This window comes from Chelonoidis abingdonii, chromosome 2 (assembly GCF_003597395.2).
Source record: "Chelonoidis abingdonii isolate Lonesome George chromosome 2, CheloAbing_2.0, whole genome shotgun sequence".
NCBI lineage: Eukaryota > Metazoa > Chordata > Testudines > Testudinidae > Chelonoidis > Chelonoidis abingdonii.
Genome location: NC_133770.1, coordinates 33133448 through 33150058, shown reverse-complemented (window position 1 = coordinate 33150058; position 16611 = coordinate 33133448). Strand labels below are relative to the sequence as shown.

The following is a 16611-nucleotide window of genomic DNA, read 5'->3' as shown; positions in this document are numbered from 1 at the left end:
CCACAGAGAGATTGGCCGCCATGGTAGTGAAGAGAGGGAGGTAGTCAAGAGTGATGGGGTGGAACTCCAGCAGGGCCACATAGCAGAACATACGACCAGCTACAAGTACTTGGCGTCCCACAGTCAATGGAAACCACGATGAGGAGGGCAGGAGACAGGCAACATCCAAGTATCCACCAAAAGGATAAGCAGGTCTGAAGAGCAACTCAGTGAAAAAAGATCCACGCCATCACAGAACGCCATGCCGGTCATCAGATACCCTGCCGGTATAGTGAGCTGTAAAGGAGGACATGGAGGTGAGATGTGAAGACCCGGAAGCTCCTCACAATGCAACGGAGGTTTCCCACCCAGTCCAAACACCCAGAGACTGTATAGCCAGCTGGAAAGAAGGCGGGTGGGGCTTGGTGAGCGTCAAAGCCACTCTGTCCGGGATGAACCTGGAACACCAGGAGTACATCAGTAAGATGGCCCCAAAGATGAGTGCGTCGAGAGAATGCTTGAGCAGCAGCAGGACATGGGAGAAGAGCCAAGCATAGAAGTGCCATGCAGACAAGAACCCTGCCCATGGGATGTACCATCCGACAGATGTGTGCAGTGGCTGACATCGGGCAAATCCACAGTGCTGGAAAGGGCTGGATAAAAGACAGCACCGAGGCACTGATCATAGCACACAGAACAGGCACTGAGCACCCAGATTCCATTGAAGCAGGGGTCTACCACACTAGAGAGACCAAGGTGCATATGGTGCAGAGCAGGGGTCTCAGCAGACAGTCCAAACATCGTGGCAGGAGTAGATGGCAAGGACAGAAAGTACACTGAACGGCACAACCAGTGGCTGGATTGTGCTACCGGAACATCTGCCATGGGCTAGACCCTCCCTGCATATTGGGCTAGACCCCTCCCAAGACCAGATGGGAGTTCCCGCAGAAGGTTGGTGGAGAATCAGCAAGGCCTAAGATTCTGTGGACTCCAATCCAGACGGTAGGAGATACTGGCCAATCCAACCAACATCATGGTAATCGACAAGGACCAAGACAGTGGTAGGTAATAGAAATACGCAGTGCCAAGTGACAGCAACATGTCAGGAAGAAAGGAATATGAGAAGCGGAAAATACCAGGCGCCTGAAAGAGGAACTCGAGAAGGATGTGGAAAGTGAAGGCAAAGTGGTCCCAATGGTCGGGTAGCGAGCACTCGGGCTGTGACTCTAAGCTGGGGTGAGTGGCTCAACAGATCCCAGGACAACTCAGAGCTGATGTCCAGAAAGAGGTGCAGGCAGGAACAGCTAAGATACTGCCGGCCACAGAGAGATTGGCCGCCATGGTAGTGAAGAGAGGAGGTAGTCAAGACTGATGGGTGGAACTCACCAGCAAGGCCACATAGCAGACATACGACAGCTACAAAGTACTTGGCGTCCCACAGTCAATGGAAACCACGATGAGGAGGCAAAGGAAGACAGGGCAACATCCAAGTATCACCAAAGGAATAACAGGTCTGGAACAGAGCCAACTCAATGGAAAAAAGATCCACGCCATCAACAGATACGCCACATGCCGCGTCATCAGATACCCTCCGTTAGTGAGTGTAAAGGAGACATGGAGGTGAGATGTGAAGACCGGAAGCTCCTCACAATGCACGGAGGTTCCCACCCAAGTCCAAACACCACAGAGACTGTATAGCCAGCTGAAAGAAGGCGGGTGGGCTTGGTGAGCGTCAAAGCCACTGTCCGATGAACCTGGAACACCAGGAGACATCAGTAGATGGCCCAAAGATGAGGCGTGAGAGATGCTTGGAGCAGCAGCAGGACATGGGAGGAAGACCAAGATAGAAGTGCCATGCAAGACAAGAACCCTGCCATGGCATGTACATGACAGATGTGCTGCAGGTGGCTGACATCGGGCAAATCCTACCAGTGCCGGAAAGGGCTGGACTAAAGACAGCAACCGAGCACGATCATAGCACACAGAACCAGGCACTGAGCACCAGATCCATTGAAGCAGGGGTCTACCACACTAGAGAGACCCAAGGTGCATATGTGCAGAGAGGGCGTTCAGAAGACAAGTCAACACATGTGGCAGGATGTAGATGAGCAGGAACAGAAACATACACTGACGGCACAACCAGTGGCTGGATTGTGTACGGAACATCTGTCACATGCGGCTAGACCCTCCCTGCATATGGGCTAGACCCTCCCAAGACAGATGGGAGTTCCCGCAGCAAGGTTGTGTGGAGAATAGCAAGGCCTAAGATTTCTGTGGGACTTCCAATCAGACGGTAGGCAGGTACTGGCAATTCAACCAGACATCATGGTAATCGCACAAGGACCGAAGACAGTGGTAGGTAATAGAATAGGCAGTGCCAAGTGACAGCAACATTCAGGAAGAAGGAATATGAGAAGCGGAAAAGTACCAGGCGCCTGAAGAGGAACTCGAGAAGGATGTGGAAAGTGAAGGCAAAGTGGTCCAATGGTCGGTAGCGAGCACTCGGGGCTGTGACTCCGTAAGCTGGGTGGAGTCGGCGTCCAACAGATCCCGGACAACTCAGAGCTGATGTCCCAGAAAGAGGTCGCAGTGCTAGGAACAGCTAAGATACTGCCGGTGAAGCGTTAGGGGGTCTTTTGCCCAAGGACCCCTACTGGAAAGTTGGGTACCAACCGGGATTTGAACCCCGGTCTCTCGTATCAAAGGGCGGTCTCCCGTATCAAAGGGCGGCGCTCTTAACCACTACGCTATCCAGTCGCTATATATATATATGTCTGTGTGTGTGTGTATGTGTGTATGTATTTTTATCTCATGATACTGGTTTTCATAGGACATCTTACTGCCAATTCAGAGAAGTCCATCCAAAAAAACTTGACACCTGGCATCAAGGAAAGCCAAACAAACATTTCCTTCAGTAATTTCTTCCTCTGAGTTATTGATACTGACATGTATCTGGTCCTAGGAAATGGAAAAATCATTTGAAGGAAAAAATATTCCTAAACCACGTTCAAGAAATTCAGCAGTAGAGAGAAGATTGCGGCGTATGCAGGATAGGTCACGCACCCAACCAGTTACTACCGAAGAGGTGGTCATTGCGGCTACGTAAGTTCCATTTATGTGTTAGCCTTGGCATTAATTCAGAGATTAAATTTCATACGTGTGGTGTTTACAGCTTGGTAGTCAGGAAAAAGACCAACTTCCTTGAGAAACGTATGGGGAGTGGCCACATAGAGATTGTTTGGGGGGATAGGGGTTGCAGAGCAGCATAAAACACATGAACTATAATCTGGCAAAAGGCTTGAGAAGTAATATATTTGAGGGGAGAAATTAATTACAGCACTGGTTTGTAAGCCAGGTGAAACAGATTTCTGCCTTGAGGAGGACCACACAATGTGTTATGGAGCATATTTGTGTTGGAGAAAACCTGCAAACTCAGTAAATCTCACATGTATGTTTTGAAAATAAATTTCTTATCCTCTCTGTTCACACATCCTGTAACCCCTCTGAAAAATGCAAGAGCAAGCCAGTTGTCAGAAAAGAATACATGCACATACCTAATTACTAGAATTAGGTTTATGTTGTGAGAAACCAGCAAACTCTAGAGAGAGAATTTATGTCTTAAAGTTTTAGTTCCTGGCATTATTTTGCAAAAGATCACGGCAGATAACTTGTAGCTGTTAAACATTGCTGTTTTGATATTGTCTTTTCTGTTAACACTTCATACAATGCTTTTCTTAATGCTTTTTTCTTCTCTCTCCTTGTGAATTTTCCCTCCCTTGGCAATTCCTTTTAAAGTGAACCTACCCCTGCTTCACGTACTGTGAATACCCACACTGTAGTGACAAGAATACCTAGTCCCACTGTAGTTAAGAGCACTGTACAACCTACCAGGTACTGGGGGCGGGAAACCTGCATGTTACGGGGAGCACAAGGGTCCTGGATAGCAGATGCATCTTATAATCCTTGAATGCCTTATCAGTGTGTCAAACAAGTCAATGACATTTATTTTAAGAATGTTTTAAAGATACATGTAACTTCATTTAGTTTTCTGCATGGTAAAACGTTAAATCTTTTTGCTTGTTAAGCATTTGACTTAGGACCTTTCTAACCACAGTTAACTATTTGTTCTAGAGCATACATGTTTCCTATATGGAAGACATGAACTTGCATGTTGAAATCCTAGCAAAACCCCTCCTTGCTGTTTTTTTTAAAAGTGCATTGTGTCTCTAAAATGAAAATACCAAAGCTCGTGGTGTCTGATTTCACAAGTAGTACATCCCTATTTGTTTTTCTCAATATATATTTTTAGCTTGCAGAATTAATGGAAGGATAAGAAATTGCACCATCTATAGGTGTAAGCATAAATTCCTGTTTGATATGATTGCATTTGGAATAATTTTTTGTTGTTATAGATATATACAGCAAGCTGTATTTACAGAATGCATTATAGAAAATAATTAAATATCAAAACACTTTAGAACTTTGATCTGTAACTAGTTTCAGTGAAATGAGGTATACAGAGATGAGTACAATTATGCCTATATGAACCTATATGCTGTCAATGTTGATCAAATTGCCATTAAAGTACTGCAGTGGACTTCAAAATTACTATACATAATTTCACTCAAAATTACCAAAGCAGAATTCTAGTGATTTATATTAGCTCAAATTCTGAGTGTGCAGAAATTGCAGTCTTATCTAGTTCTAGAAAGGTAACCTATAATCTTCAGTTAAATAAGTATACTTTTTGAAGTGTAAACTGCAACTTTTGTGTTGCCTTTAGACAAGATGTTTTGCCCTGGCCAAATAAATCTATAAAGAAATTAACTCTTAAAAAAAAATTAAGTCTGCAGCTGTTTAATCAAAGTGCGTGATGCCAATGTTTTATACACTGTGTAACCACTTAAGCTGCTGTTTTATATTGGCTGTTACGCTTTGTGTGCAGTTCTCTTGGCTTTATATCAAGTTAAAATATTAAACCATAAACTCCTACAAAGAGGTTTTTTAATTAATTTTTAGTTCCACTGTCTCAGTTTACAGGCATCAGCACACCAAAAGACTTTAGCTAAAGAAGAAATCAAAGAAGCAGTCGAGCAAGATCAGTCTGGTGAGCCAGACTCCTCTACCCTAAGCTTAGCAGAAAAGATGGCCTTGTTTAACAAATTGGCTCAACCTGTATCGAAGACCATCTCTACACGGAGCAGAGGGGACATTAGACATAGGAGAATGAATGCTCGTTACCAAACACAGCCCGTCACGCTTGGAGAAGTTGAGCAGGTACTTCCAACTTTAACTTTTCACCATAAAACAGGCTAAGTTCAATTTCAGTGTAAGCTTCCTTAACAGTTGTGAGCAGAGGTCAGCTATTTACTGACAACAGAGGTTATGGCATGTACTGCTGCTTACAGGAAAAAGCTTGTCAGGAAGCAGGCTCCTCGCACAAGGGAACATCCTGTAAACTCTTAATCCAGTTGTATTTTTTTAACTGGTAATTTAAGAATAGCAGCTCTTTCTGGCCTGAAAATTTATACATTGTTGTACCTTTCATAGTGCATACAAGAAAAGATGTTCTGTTAGACTGAGCCCATCGTGTCAGAACAATTTTCCAGGCTGAAGTGAAGCAAACCCTGAAGTACAGTGTGCCTAAAAATTTTTTGAGAGCTCTTTGGAGCCCTTGTTTATGCACATTTCTTTATTACCTTTTTCTACACTCTTTTGCAGCCAGTGTGTGTTTGTTCCTCTTACTTGTTGGGACACTACTGGTGGTTTCTGCATTTTTTCTCTATATGGAGATGTTAATAAGATCTCTAAAGGCAGAGTGTTCATCGACTCTGATTACCCCTGCAATGGCAAATAAAACTGGTGTACTGGGGTGATTTGTTCAGTGGTGTTTTGTCTGCTCTGCAATGGACATCTTCTGCCTTGGACCTTATAGCTGGCACTGAATTGCAGAGGAACTCCCTTTACTGCAGAGGTTTGAGTACAGAATGGCCACACTGCAGTGCAGGAAGGGTAGCAGGAAAGGCAGCAGAAATGTCACCTGCTTAGTATTACCACATTGAGAATGAAATCACTTGAAGGTGTCAGGTTACTCAAGGGTGAAAGGTACATTTCTAGGTATTTTACATCAATTTGAGTTTAAATCCGGTGCTTATTCTTGATTCTTGGACAGCATGGTGATTGGTAAGAAGTCTACACCCTTTCCTCACTGATCACGCCCCCTTTTCTCACTTCACAAAATGACCATGTTCACTCATTTATCCACACTTTCACTAACAGCAAAAACTTGAGAGCTTTTAAAACAGGCTGTCAGACTTCCCTGCTGTGTGCTTGAATTCCACTTCCATTCACGTTATATACCCACCGTGTGGACGCAGCGCCTGACACCTTTGCTTACAGCGATGGTGTGGGAATCTGAGGAATAGAAATGGGACTGGAGCATGTGGGATGGAAGTCTGTGGTGGCCGTGTATTATATTCTGCAAAACTTTTTGCTTGCTGAATTTGATCTTAAAACAGAGAAACTCTTTAAGCACTGGGACTGTGATCTTTGGCCTCGTCTTTATCCCAGCTAAGGAGGACTAACTAACACATTTACCTATAATGAAGACATTATGGTGTAAATACCTTTTGAACAGATGAGCCAGTAGTGAACTGTGTAGATGGGGAGACTAGGATTTAGTTGTACTAGGGCAAAACACGCAACAGAGAAGATTGTGCAAAATAAGCACTGCATATGCATTACTAAAAAAGGAGCTAAAATAAAATCTGCTGCATAAGAGAACCTAATTACAAATAGTAAAGATCTATCAATTAAAGCTTAAAGCCCCTTCTTCTTGTTGATCTCCTCAATCTCTATATCTGGTGACTTGCTGCATAGTCTGGCTTTTGGGAACCTGTGAACCTCTTCCTTTCTCTGGGAGTCTCCAAGCAAGTTCAGTGACATCAGCCTTGCTTTCCATTTTGATTTAATCTAAAATCACCTCACTCGGGGTTCCACTTCTTCTGTGGTGTTATGGAATTTTCACAAGCATTTTGCGTTTTTAAAGGCAGTTTCTTCCTTCTGCATGGAGCCAGACAACTCCCTCTGCGTCCTATACACTTAATAGGTCTAGTACCCGACCTGAAATGACTAATGTCCCTCATATAAAAGTGACTTGTGTCAACTCCTGTGCAGCTTTATTCTCTTCTGGGCAGACACAATTAAACCCTTTTATTTCAGTTTCAAATGGAATGTTTAGTCTATCAAACAATAGTATAACAAACTAGATGATAGAAAAGATCGAGAACGTGCCATATTATAAAGGCCAAGTCATGTAACAGTTTTCAGAACAAATTTAAGTATTTGCCAGGGAGGGGAAAGGAGGGTTCAACCTTTATATTACTGAAGATGCAAACACACTGATTTGTAGCACGGGGGACTAACAAAAGACAAACTTTGATGTCCCAAACGTTTTCCAATAATGGTCTCATGTCAGTGTCTTGTGGTCGCTTGCATGGAGAAAGACATGTGCTTTTTTCCTCAGTTATGAGGGGAAGAGAAACAGGATGCTGCTGAAGGTGCTAGCATTTTGATCACCTGTGGAGTTGTTTCTTGTTTACATGCTATTATGTATTATGTTCCCAAGCCAAATTGTAAGGACATGATTCATGCCTTCATCATGTGTTCCCACTATATATTTAGATAGAACCATACATTTGCACAGGCACACATTCTTTGCCCTTAAGAACTTATAAGCTGCTTATAAACCTGTACTTGTGAATTACTATTCGAGCTTTGTTTAGGTCACACTTTTTTCAGTAATGGTTTTATTATGTATAGGTACAAAATGAAAGTGGAAAAATTACTCCCTTACCACCTACTGTTGTAACATCAGTGTCAACTATGGCATCTGTGATTTCTCCAATGTATGCTGGGGAACTCCATGTGAAGTCAACAGTTGGTGAAAGTGTAAGTGCTACCAGTAAACCAGATTTGAGAATCCACTCTTCAGTAGAAAATGCAGACACTTCAGTAAAAGGCATACTGAAATCAGAACATTGGCAGCCTTCAGTGGAAGTAATGGAAAGCAAACGAGCATCGAGGGAGCATGAAGAGAGAGAGACAAACAGATACTTATCATATGAAGATAATAATGTCAAAAAGTACAGCTCTTTTGAAGAAGTAACCACACATCCTGTTCTTAGTAAAACAGAGGACTACCACAAAGAGACAAAATACACTTTCCCAAGAAAGAACAGTATGGAATTGTTTACCCAGCAAGGACTTTTACAGCCTGCGGAACAGAAGGAATTTGTTTCTGATACTGTCCTGCTGGGTAAACAGGAAGTCAAAGAAGGACTGTTTTTGGAGGAAAAGATGGAGTTGGAGAGTGTCTTGAAAAGCAAGACCTTGCTGAGAGGTACAGTAAATAGTTGCTTTCATTGTGCATGTCTGACATAACCTGGAGCTTTTTCTAGCCTCCTAGTGTGATCATTTACCAAATTAGAAAATTAGTTGTTTATCTTTGTCTTTTTTAAAAAAAAAGTGATGAACAAATCATGTGGAGTTTGAGGCTTTGGCAACCATCTGGGGTTCTTTAGTTTCAGCACCACTAGCACCCCTTTTCCTAAAAAAAAAAACCAAAAAAAAAACACCACTTTTAAAACTCATTGGTCTTCCAAGGTGATTTTAGTAATCAAATAAGGCTTTCTCTTAGTGAGGAAAAAATAGTGCTTTGTATCAGAGGTAGAGCCCCGCTGTCCCACCCCCAGCAAACAGCTAAGCAATCCCAAATTGGTGACTTATGTTCAATATCTGTACATACAGTAGAACTTCAGCATTATGAACACCTTCGGAATGAAGGTAGTTCCTAACTCTGAAATGTTCATAACTCTGAACAAAACGTTATGGTTGTTCTTTCAAAAGTTTACAGCTAAGCACAGAGTTAATACAGCTTTGAAACTGTACTATGCAGAAGAAAAATGTTGCTTTTAACTATCTTAATTTAAATGAAACAAGGACAGAAACAGTTTCCCACCTTGACAAATCTTTTTTTAAACTTTTCCTTTACATATGCAAAGTACAATATGCAAACATAACTTATTTTCCTAACATTTTCTCTTGCTCCCCTCCTCTTCTCTTCAAAGTGATATGTAAAACCAGTCGTATTCAAAGTAGTAGAACTTTTAAACCAATGATGTTTGTGTGGATTCAGTATTAGATAAAATAAGTTCGCCTGTCCCTACTTAAATGGCTTCTTGGCACATTATCGATGCAATCAATAACACTCTAGTAATTACACAAACTCTGTCTATATTATTGTGTTTGAATTGTAGATTTTTAGATTAAATTGATTTGCTTCTGTTTTATTAATGGGGAAAATTTGGCCCCTGCATTGTTAATGTATTGTCTTCTCTCTGAATTTGTTTTTTAACTTCAGTATAAATGAAACTCATCTCCGAAAACGAAAATGCCGAAAGGGCCTCTTAACTATTCACACCCAGCATGCATTCTGCACAGTTAATTTCCCAGACTATATCGGGAAGAGAGAGCACTAGAGTAGGAGCAATTATCCCTGTTTCTTTGTACCTCAGAGCTATAGTGTGCCTGTCAAGTTTTCAAAAAGAAAAGGAAGGTAATCCATATCATCCTAATGGCTGGTTCTTCAGTATTGGATTTTCCCATTGTACATGTTTATAAAGAGATTTCCCCCCCCCCCAAGCTATTTTGTTGATGCATTCTTTTGTAAAACCCCTCTTTTTCTTACAGATGTCCTAATATGCACTTTCATTCCATGTCCACTTACCTACAATTCATTTTCTCTCCCCTTTCCTGTTCCCCCTGCCTCGCTACCATTGCCTCTCCCAGTTACACTTCTCCCTCCACTTCCTTGGTTTTCTCTCTTCCTTACCCATCATGTTCCCTTCTCTCTCCTCCCATTGTTTCTCTTGCTATGGGAGCTGGTGCATGAGTTCTGCTTTTTTCAAATGAAGGGAACCCTACAGCCCATTTTAGTCAGTGCAAGGTTGAGATTTTGTAGTGAGCACACTACCCCTTTTTGAATTCTTAATTCTAGTAAAATAATTTAGCTAGAAAATTCTTGTCAGTTAAGGTAGTGTGTGATCTGAATGTTAAATAGCAAATCGGCTGGTTCCTGGTTAATAATATAAGAAATGTTTGGTTACAGCAGTAAGTGCTAATTCTGCACTTCTCAATATGCAGACCATGTTGAGCCTACTTCTGAACTTGGCACGACGGCAACACAGGCAGTAACGGTGGTATCCTATAGACAGCAGGAGGCTTCTGAACAACTAGAGGGGAAAGTCTATAAGAACCCCTGTGAGCTGTTTGCTGCTGGAGACAACAAAACAGAAACAACTGAGGACACCCTGGACGCACCCAGCAAAACACTGTCAATTAAAGAACGGTAATTAGGTTTCTCTTTTTGAAGTGATCTCTGGATATACTCCTTTATAAAGTCGTGGTGTACACAGGATCATTTATTTGGGATTGTTTTTTAAAAGCTACATATGTCCTAATGACCAGATTCTTTACTTGTCAAACAACTAAAAGTGAAAACGTGCAGCTCGTCTGTCTGACACTAGACTTGTAAAGCAGACAATGATGAATCACAGTTACCATAGAGAGAACATGGTAATCTAATTGTAAAAGTGCCAACTGAGTGACAAGAAGTAATTAAGGAAGCAAGTACCTAAAATATGCATTTAGAGTTATCTTTTGTGCTAGTGTATTTAATGAATTTTCTCAGGTTCTAATTTTACTTGCAACACAATTACAGTAGAAAATTATGTACTGTATAGTAATCATGTGCTTTTTGATTTGGAGCAATCTGTTTTGTTAAGCAGAGTATTAAGAATTTAACAGTAGGATCTCTGTGTAAAAAGTGTTGGTCTTTCCTTTAGAAATGTGTACGTGGCTTCAGATTGTTCATTTTAATTTAGGAAACTGCTGTGTGGGATAAATTTAAGCATCTGTGTGGAAATAGGAGTGTTTATAAGCTCTTTGTCAAAACCCAATGATATTGTATTGAAATAAAACATAAGGACTGTCCAAATAAATAAATTATAAATTAATGGAGATATACCTATCTCCTAGAACTGGAAGGAACCCTGAAGGGTCATTGAGTCCAGCCCCCTGCCTTCACTAGCAGGACCAAGTACTGATTTTACCCTAGATCCCTAGGTGACCCCTTCAAGAATTGAATTCACAACCACGGGTTTAGTAGGTCAGTGCTCAAACCACTGAGCTATCCCTCCCCCCTGTCCTTCCCCTATGTCTGTACAACACCTAGCATGATGATGTCCTTGACTACATCTCCTAGGTGCTGTGGTCATACAGATAATAATGTGGACCCTCAAGTCTGGACACCCAAGTCAAGGTTTTCAGAAACAGGAACCTAAAGTTTGGTTCCTAAATGCATTTTCAGGCACCTAAATATGTGGCATAGTTTTCTCCTTCAGTGAAAATGATTCCTCTCTCGATGCAGTAATTTTCAGACTTTTTCCTGCCTCCCCTGCATAGTTGGAAGGCAAGTTTGATGTGGGGGGTAACAGTAATCACCTCATTTTAAAAACCAACAAGCCACTACATTTTATGGTTCAAATTAGACAATAAAAGTTTAAACCACTGAACTTGCTGTAACATGATCAGGAATCAGGAGCCCTCTGTTTTCTTCATTTGTAACAGCATGTCCTTCACGTGAAGGATCTGTAAAGCCAAACTTACTTAGTGCATGCTGAAGGAAGGGAGCCGGAGGGAAGACAAGTCCTGGCACCTGCATAAGCACAACTGATTGCATATTTTTAATGTCTCATAAAATCCTTACTTTCTGAAAGCTACAAACTTCATGTTAATGTACTTTTGGTGAGCTAGGGTAGAAATCTGGGATTTTTCCATATTTTCCCCTCCTTTTTACTTCTCACTGTCCGCTAGTGTCTTCAGAGATCCCCGATGCAGCTGCCCTTCCAGTAGAATAGAGCTAGACCCTATGCCCTCCAGTGACAGTCAGCACCTCTTCATACTTCAGCCAGAGGTGGTTGCTCACAAGTAAATTTAGTAGTTGCGAAAGCTTCTGCTGGTTTGAAAGAAAACTGGTTCTGCTGGTGTTCTCCATTTTAAAGGGCTTGTCTACATTTAACAGAGGACCACGCACAGTGATCGATGCATCAGTGGTTGATTTAGCGGAGCTAGTGAAAACTTGCTAAATCAACCACAGGTCGCTCTCCAATTAACTCCTGTACTCCACTGGATGGAGAGTGGTAAGGGGGCTCAACGGGAGAGCGTCTCCCGTTGACATCGCGAAGTGTGGACCACCGTGGTAAGTAGATCTACGCTATGTTGACTTGAGTTATGCTATCTACGTAACTCAAATTGCGTAGCTTAGATTGACTTTTCCTTGTAGTGTAGACAAGGCCTAAGGAATATCTCTCAAAACAGTTGAATCTTTTTAAGCTGGACAAACTTAAATGCAACTGCTGAAATATGACTAGTTACTATTGCTTACATGCAACTGTGAAAGCACTAAGATACATATGAAACACTCCCTATTTCCTCTGTGCTTACCTTGAAACTTCCAGTGTCTTAGGCCAGGTAGTGACTGAAAAAACTAGGGAATTGGGTGGCTGCTGGACAAACTTGCCTCCTTATTGCATTTCAGAGAACATAAAGATCTCCTTAATACATTGTCAAGTATAAAAAAGAAAATGTCCAAATAACATCTTTGATTTTGTCTTCGGGTTTTGAGTTCAATTACATGGCAAGCCAACCTGTGAATCTACAGCACATCAGTTTGCCACTCACTAATGTCCTGTGTAAACACTGCTGCAGCACAGCGAATGTCCTGAAGTGCGGCATAGTGCCCTGCTGTACTAAGCTGCACTGTGGGAATTTCACTGCACCGTAGCAGTGTCCATAGGGCAAGTTGGTATCCTGTAGATTCACACCTTGGTTTGCCATGCAGTAACTCAGCCTGTAGACAAGCCCTGCATATGTGTTTTTTGAGATTCATGTGCCTAGACTAACGGTAACACATTTAGAAGGCTAGTCAGAGGCTTACTTAAAAATTTCCTGACCAAAACATTCTTGAAATGATGCAGACAGCTTTCCTGGGTAATGTTGAAATCTACCTGGTTGGCATATTTTTTCCTTCTTAGGCTGGCGTTGTTGAAGAAGAGCGGTGAAGAAAGCTGGAAAAGCAGGCTTAACAAAAAGCAGGAGTACGGGAAAGTGTCCATCATTGAGCGTAGCACACAACTGCAAGAAGCTGAGCAGTTGTTCAAGAAAAAGGTAAAGCTTCCTACGATAGGAGAAAGTACTGCATTGGAGATGCATCAAACTAGACAAGCATGCCTAACATTGGCTAATAGCTACAGCCTGTAGGATTCAGCCATCCTTAACTTGCTTCAGGGTTCGTTTAAAAAAAATTCTCTGTCACAAGAGCTCTTAAATGAGAAGTTGTCTTGTGGACTGTCTGCTGCCTTAGTATTTTCAGCATTGGGCAGAGTGTATTTTCATCAGCAGACTACCAAGAAGTAAATGGGCTTTTAAGATCTTGAGGGAGGTTAAATAATTTCTGAAACATTTGGATTTCACATGTTCACAAAATCAAGAACAGGTTTCAGCTTAGCTATTTAACTTATATGGATATTTCTTGCTATTTAACATTAAATGGTTTTAAGATTTTAAGTTTAGGGATTTTCTAATGAGAAATAACTTTTAAATCTTTGGATGACCTTTTGTTGTCTTCATGCACAGAAAAGTATTTTCAGTAGTTCTGATGGAACCAAGTACTAGTTGTTAAAGTGCAAATATTAGAATACCCATGAATTACTTCTCTTTATGAGAACCTTATATAGTCCTGGCTGTTAGTGAGTAGCCAGGGCCACCAGTAACCTCCAGACTAGTGGTTGGTTTTTTTTGTCTTGCTTATAATATGCTCTTTATCAGTTGGGTCAAGAATCTTTGTCTTATTAGTTAATAATAAAAATGTTGTTTTTATTAAATAGTCAATGCAGGTACCCAGCCAATAGTAGAATATATGTCCTATTCCCATCAGTATGAGAGTAAGGGTAGGGTTGGTGATCAATCTGCCCTTACTGAAATAACTTTTTTTTGTGTATCCACGAGCACCTGAATCATAAGTGAATGTGTCTGAAACATCTGTTACCTGCACAATAAGACTAAGAAAAGAATCAAAGAACCATTTGTGGCTGTATTTTTCTCTAGTAGACTATTTTTAAAATATGTAGTGCTTTGCATGGTTGATAAAGCAAACTTAATTTTGATCTCACAGTGCAACAGTTCAGGCTACAAAATCACCACCTTTAAGGTCACACTAGTAACATCCTCCAGAAGAAAGCAACTTAAGAGAATCACCAGTGAACTTAAAGTAGCCAAGCTAGTGTAAAACCAAAAAAACATTCTTGCAGATGGCTCCCCAGCAGCTATCAATGAGCATATCGTTCCTAGTGCTAGGATTTAGTTCAACACCAGGCCAAAATAAGTATGAAGTGCCTTGAAGTGTGTTCGGGCTTGGATATGATCATACTAGCAGCTTGTCCTGAGGAAAAAATGAGTGTTCTGGCATTGCACAGTATTAGCCTCAAAATAGGCAGGCGCTATGTTGAAGGTTTATCACTCCCACCAAGCTACTGATGAAGCCTGAGCCTACCTGAATGAAGACACAATACAAAAATCTGACTTTGTGGCAGTCTTATTTGTACTGCAGCATTTGATAATTCCCAGAACTGTACTGACATCAGTGATGCTGGTGCACAAAGCAATTTAAATGTAAAGCTTCACTAGAAGTATTTTGTGTTTCTAAAGGTATTATAGGTCTGTATAGTACTGTCTGACTCTGTAAAGTTTTGAAATCACTTTTAACCTTACTGTCTTCTGTTAGAATCTACTGTAAATGTTGTTACAAACTGGCCTTGAAGCCAAAATGGCAGTTATAGTAAAACTGTCCCGATTCTGGAAGACCACAAAACAGTACTTCACTCTACAAAACATCTGTGTGTTGGGTATAGCTCGCATTCTCCTTTTTAAAAGTGTGCAGTCTATCTGTTGGAATTGCAGGAGTACAGGAGTTGTATTGACTGCTAAACTTTGAACTAGTAAAGAATACAGTCTTTGGTTACTAGAATCTTGTCTCAACAGCAGGGAATAAGTTACGTTCATAGCACTTGCTTGTTCGTATTCAAAATAAGGCGTGGATTTTCCAAATGCTACTAATTTGTCCAATTTTACTGATTAACATGCTTGGATGCAGTTTTAAAGAGCATGTGGCACAACTTACTAACCTTGCATTAGAGGGCTTGATTATTGTCGCATGGTGTGTAAACATGTAAGTTGTCAAGTTTGTCAAAAGCCTTTTAAAAAAATAAACCATGCAGGTAGTAAGATTCAAATTCCACAAATTAGAATGGGTTTACTAACTGTGTACAGTCAATCAATTTTAATCAAAATGCTTAAATTATGAATAGGCAGTTAATTGTCTACAGATCAGATCTTTCCAATACTCCAGAAATTAAGTTTCTTAGAAATGTTCCAGTAATGTACATGTAGTTTAAAACTTTGAAGAGACATACAGTTCCAGAGGAACTTGCCCTCATGTCCTCAGATGAAAGAATAATATAGAGAAGAAATGATAAAATGGAGGCGCTTGAGAAGTTCTGGAAGAGTTACAGTTTACAAGAAGAAAAATAAACATTTTTTAAAATGAACTATCCTAGTGTATTCTGTATATGCTTATATTAGATTGAAATTTGTTGTGAGAATTTTTAGTTCTTCATGTGTACTGTGGAGCCTATTCATACAATTTATAGAGTACCCTATGTACTAGTAGATGGTCTGCATAGTTCCCAGCCTGATAAAAAGATGAAGTGCCTTCACATACGGAATCCAAATTATTTAGAGATATAACAGATTGGATTTAGTATGTTGTTGTATCAGTCTATCAGGTTGGGTAACAGGTCATTGGTTTTCAGGGGAATGAGGGGTTGTTTCCCATGAAAAATAAAAACACAAATTAAAACCCTTGTTAGCATCAAAAGCACAACATTTTACTGGAATGAAAATTCCTATGTCATAGCCATTTTAAGTTTAAATCTACTTAGTGTCCCAAATTAGTGTATATTTATTTTTCCCCCAACTATGCTGCAGTAGTTTTAAAACAGTGAATCAAGTTTGAAATGTGGTTAGTTCCCACAGCAAGTTCCTGCAAACTTATACTGTAATCTGTTACATTGCTAAAAGCATTTGTTTACTGTTGTCATGATTCAGAATTACTCTGAGGATGATGCTTATAAAACCCTGATGGGGTAAACCCTTTAAAAAAAAAAAAAAAAAAAAGTGTGTGCCTCCAGACAAATAATTTCTCTTGTTTTGGTAACAACATAAAGATTTTTATATACATAGCATCTACTGGATGTGCATGTACACAGTTCTAATTGTACCTGAAGCACTAGTCACTGGAGTGTGAGTGAGCTGCTCTCTAATGAACTGCACGTTTCCAACGTTCTGTGCAATGTTTCCTGTTTGTTTTTAACCTGTAGGAAGAAGGAGGAATTACAGATGATAATACCGTGTCTAATCAGCTTTGGGTAAGCCTGACTGTACTGTTAGGAGCTA

At 40.7% G+C, this 16611-nt stretch overlaps 1 protein-coding gene across 24 annotated transcripts in view; it reads left to right on the top strand.

Annotated features, from left to right (window-relative positions):
* SVIL (supervillin) overlaps positions 1-16611 on the top strand; it is a 248950-nt gene that overhangs the window by 183651 nt on the left and 48688 nt on the right. For 13 of the 24 annotated variants that reach the window (XM_075062240.1, XM_032785321.2, XM_032785314.2 and 10 more), the window contains 7 exons: positions 2942-3081; positions 3775-3870; positions 5013-5256; positions 7801-8380; positions 10183-10387; positions 13134-13266; positions 16536-16583. In XM_075062240.1, the coding sequence (XP_074918341.1) occupies positions 2942-3081; positions 3775-3870; positions 5013-5256; positions 7801-8380; positions 10183-10387; positions 13134-13266; positions 16536-16583 (1446 nt within the window). The remainder of the gene's footprint in view (positions 1-2941; positions 3082-3774; positions 3871-5012; positions 5257-7800; positions 8381-10182; positions 10388-13133; positions 13267-16535; positions 16584-16611) is intronic. The other 11 variants (XM_032785336.2, XM_032785331.2, XM_032785330.2 and 8 more) reach the window with 3 other exon arrangements.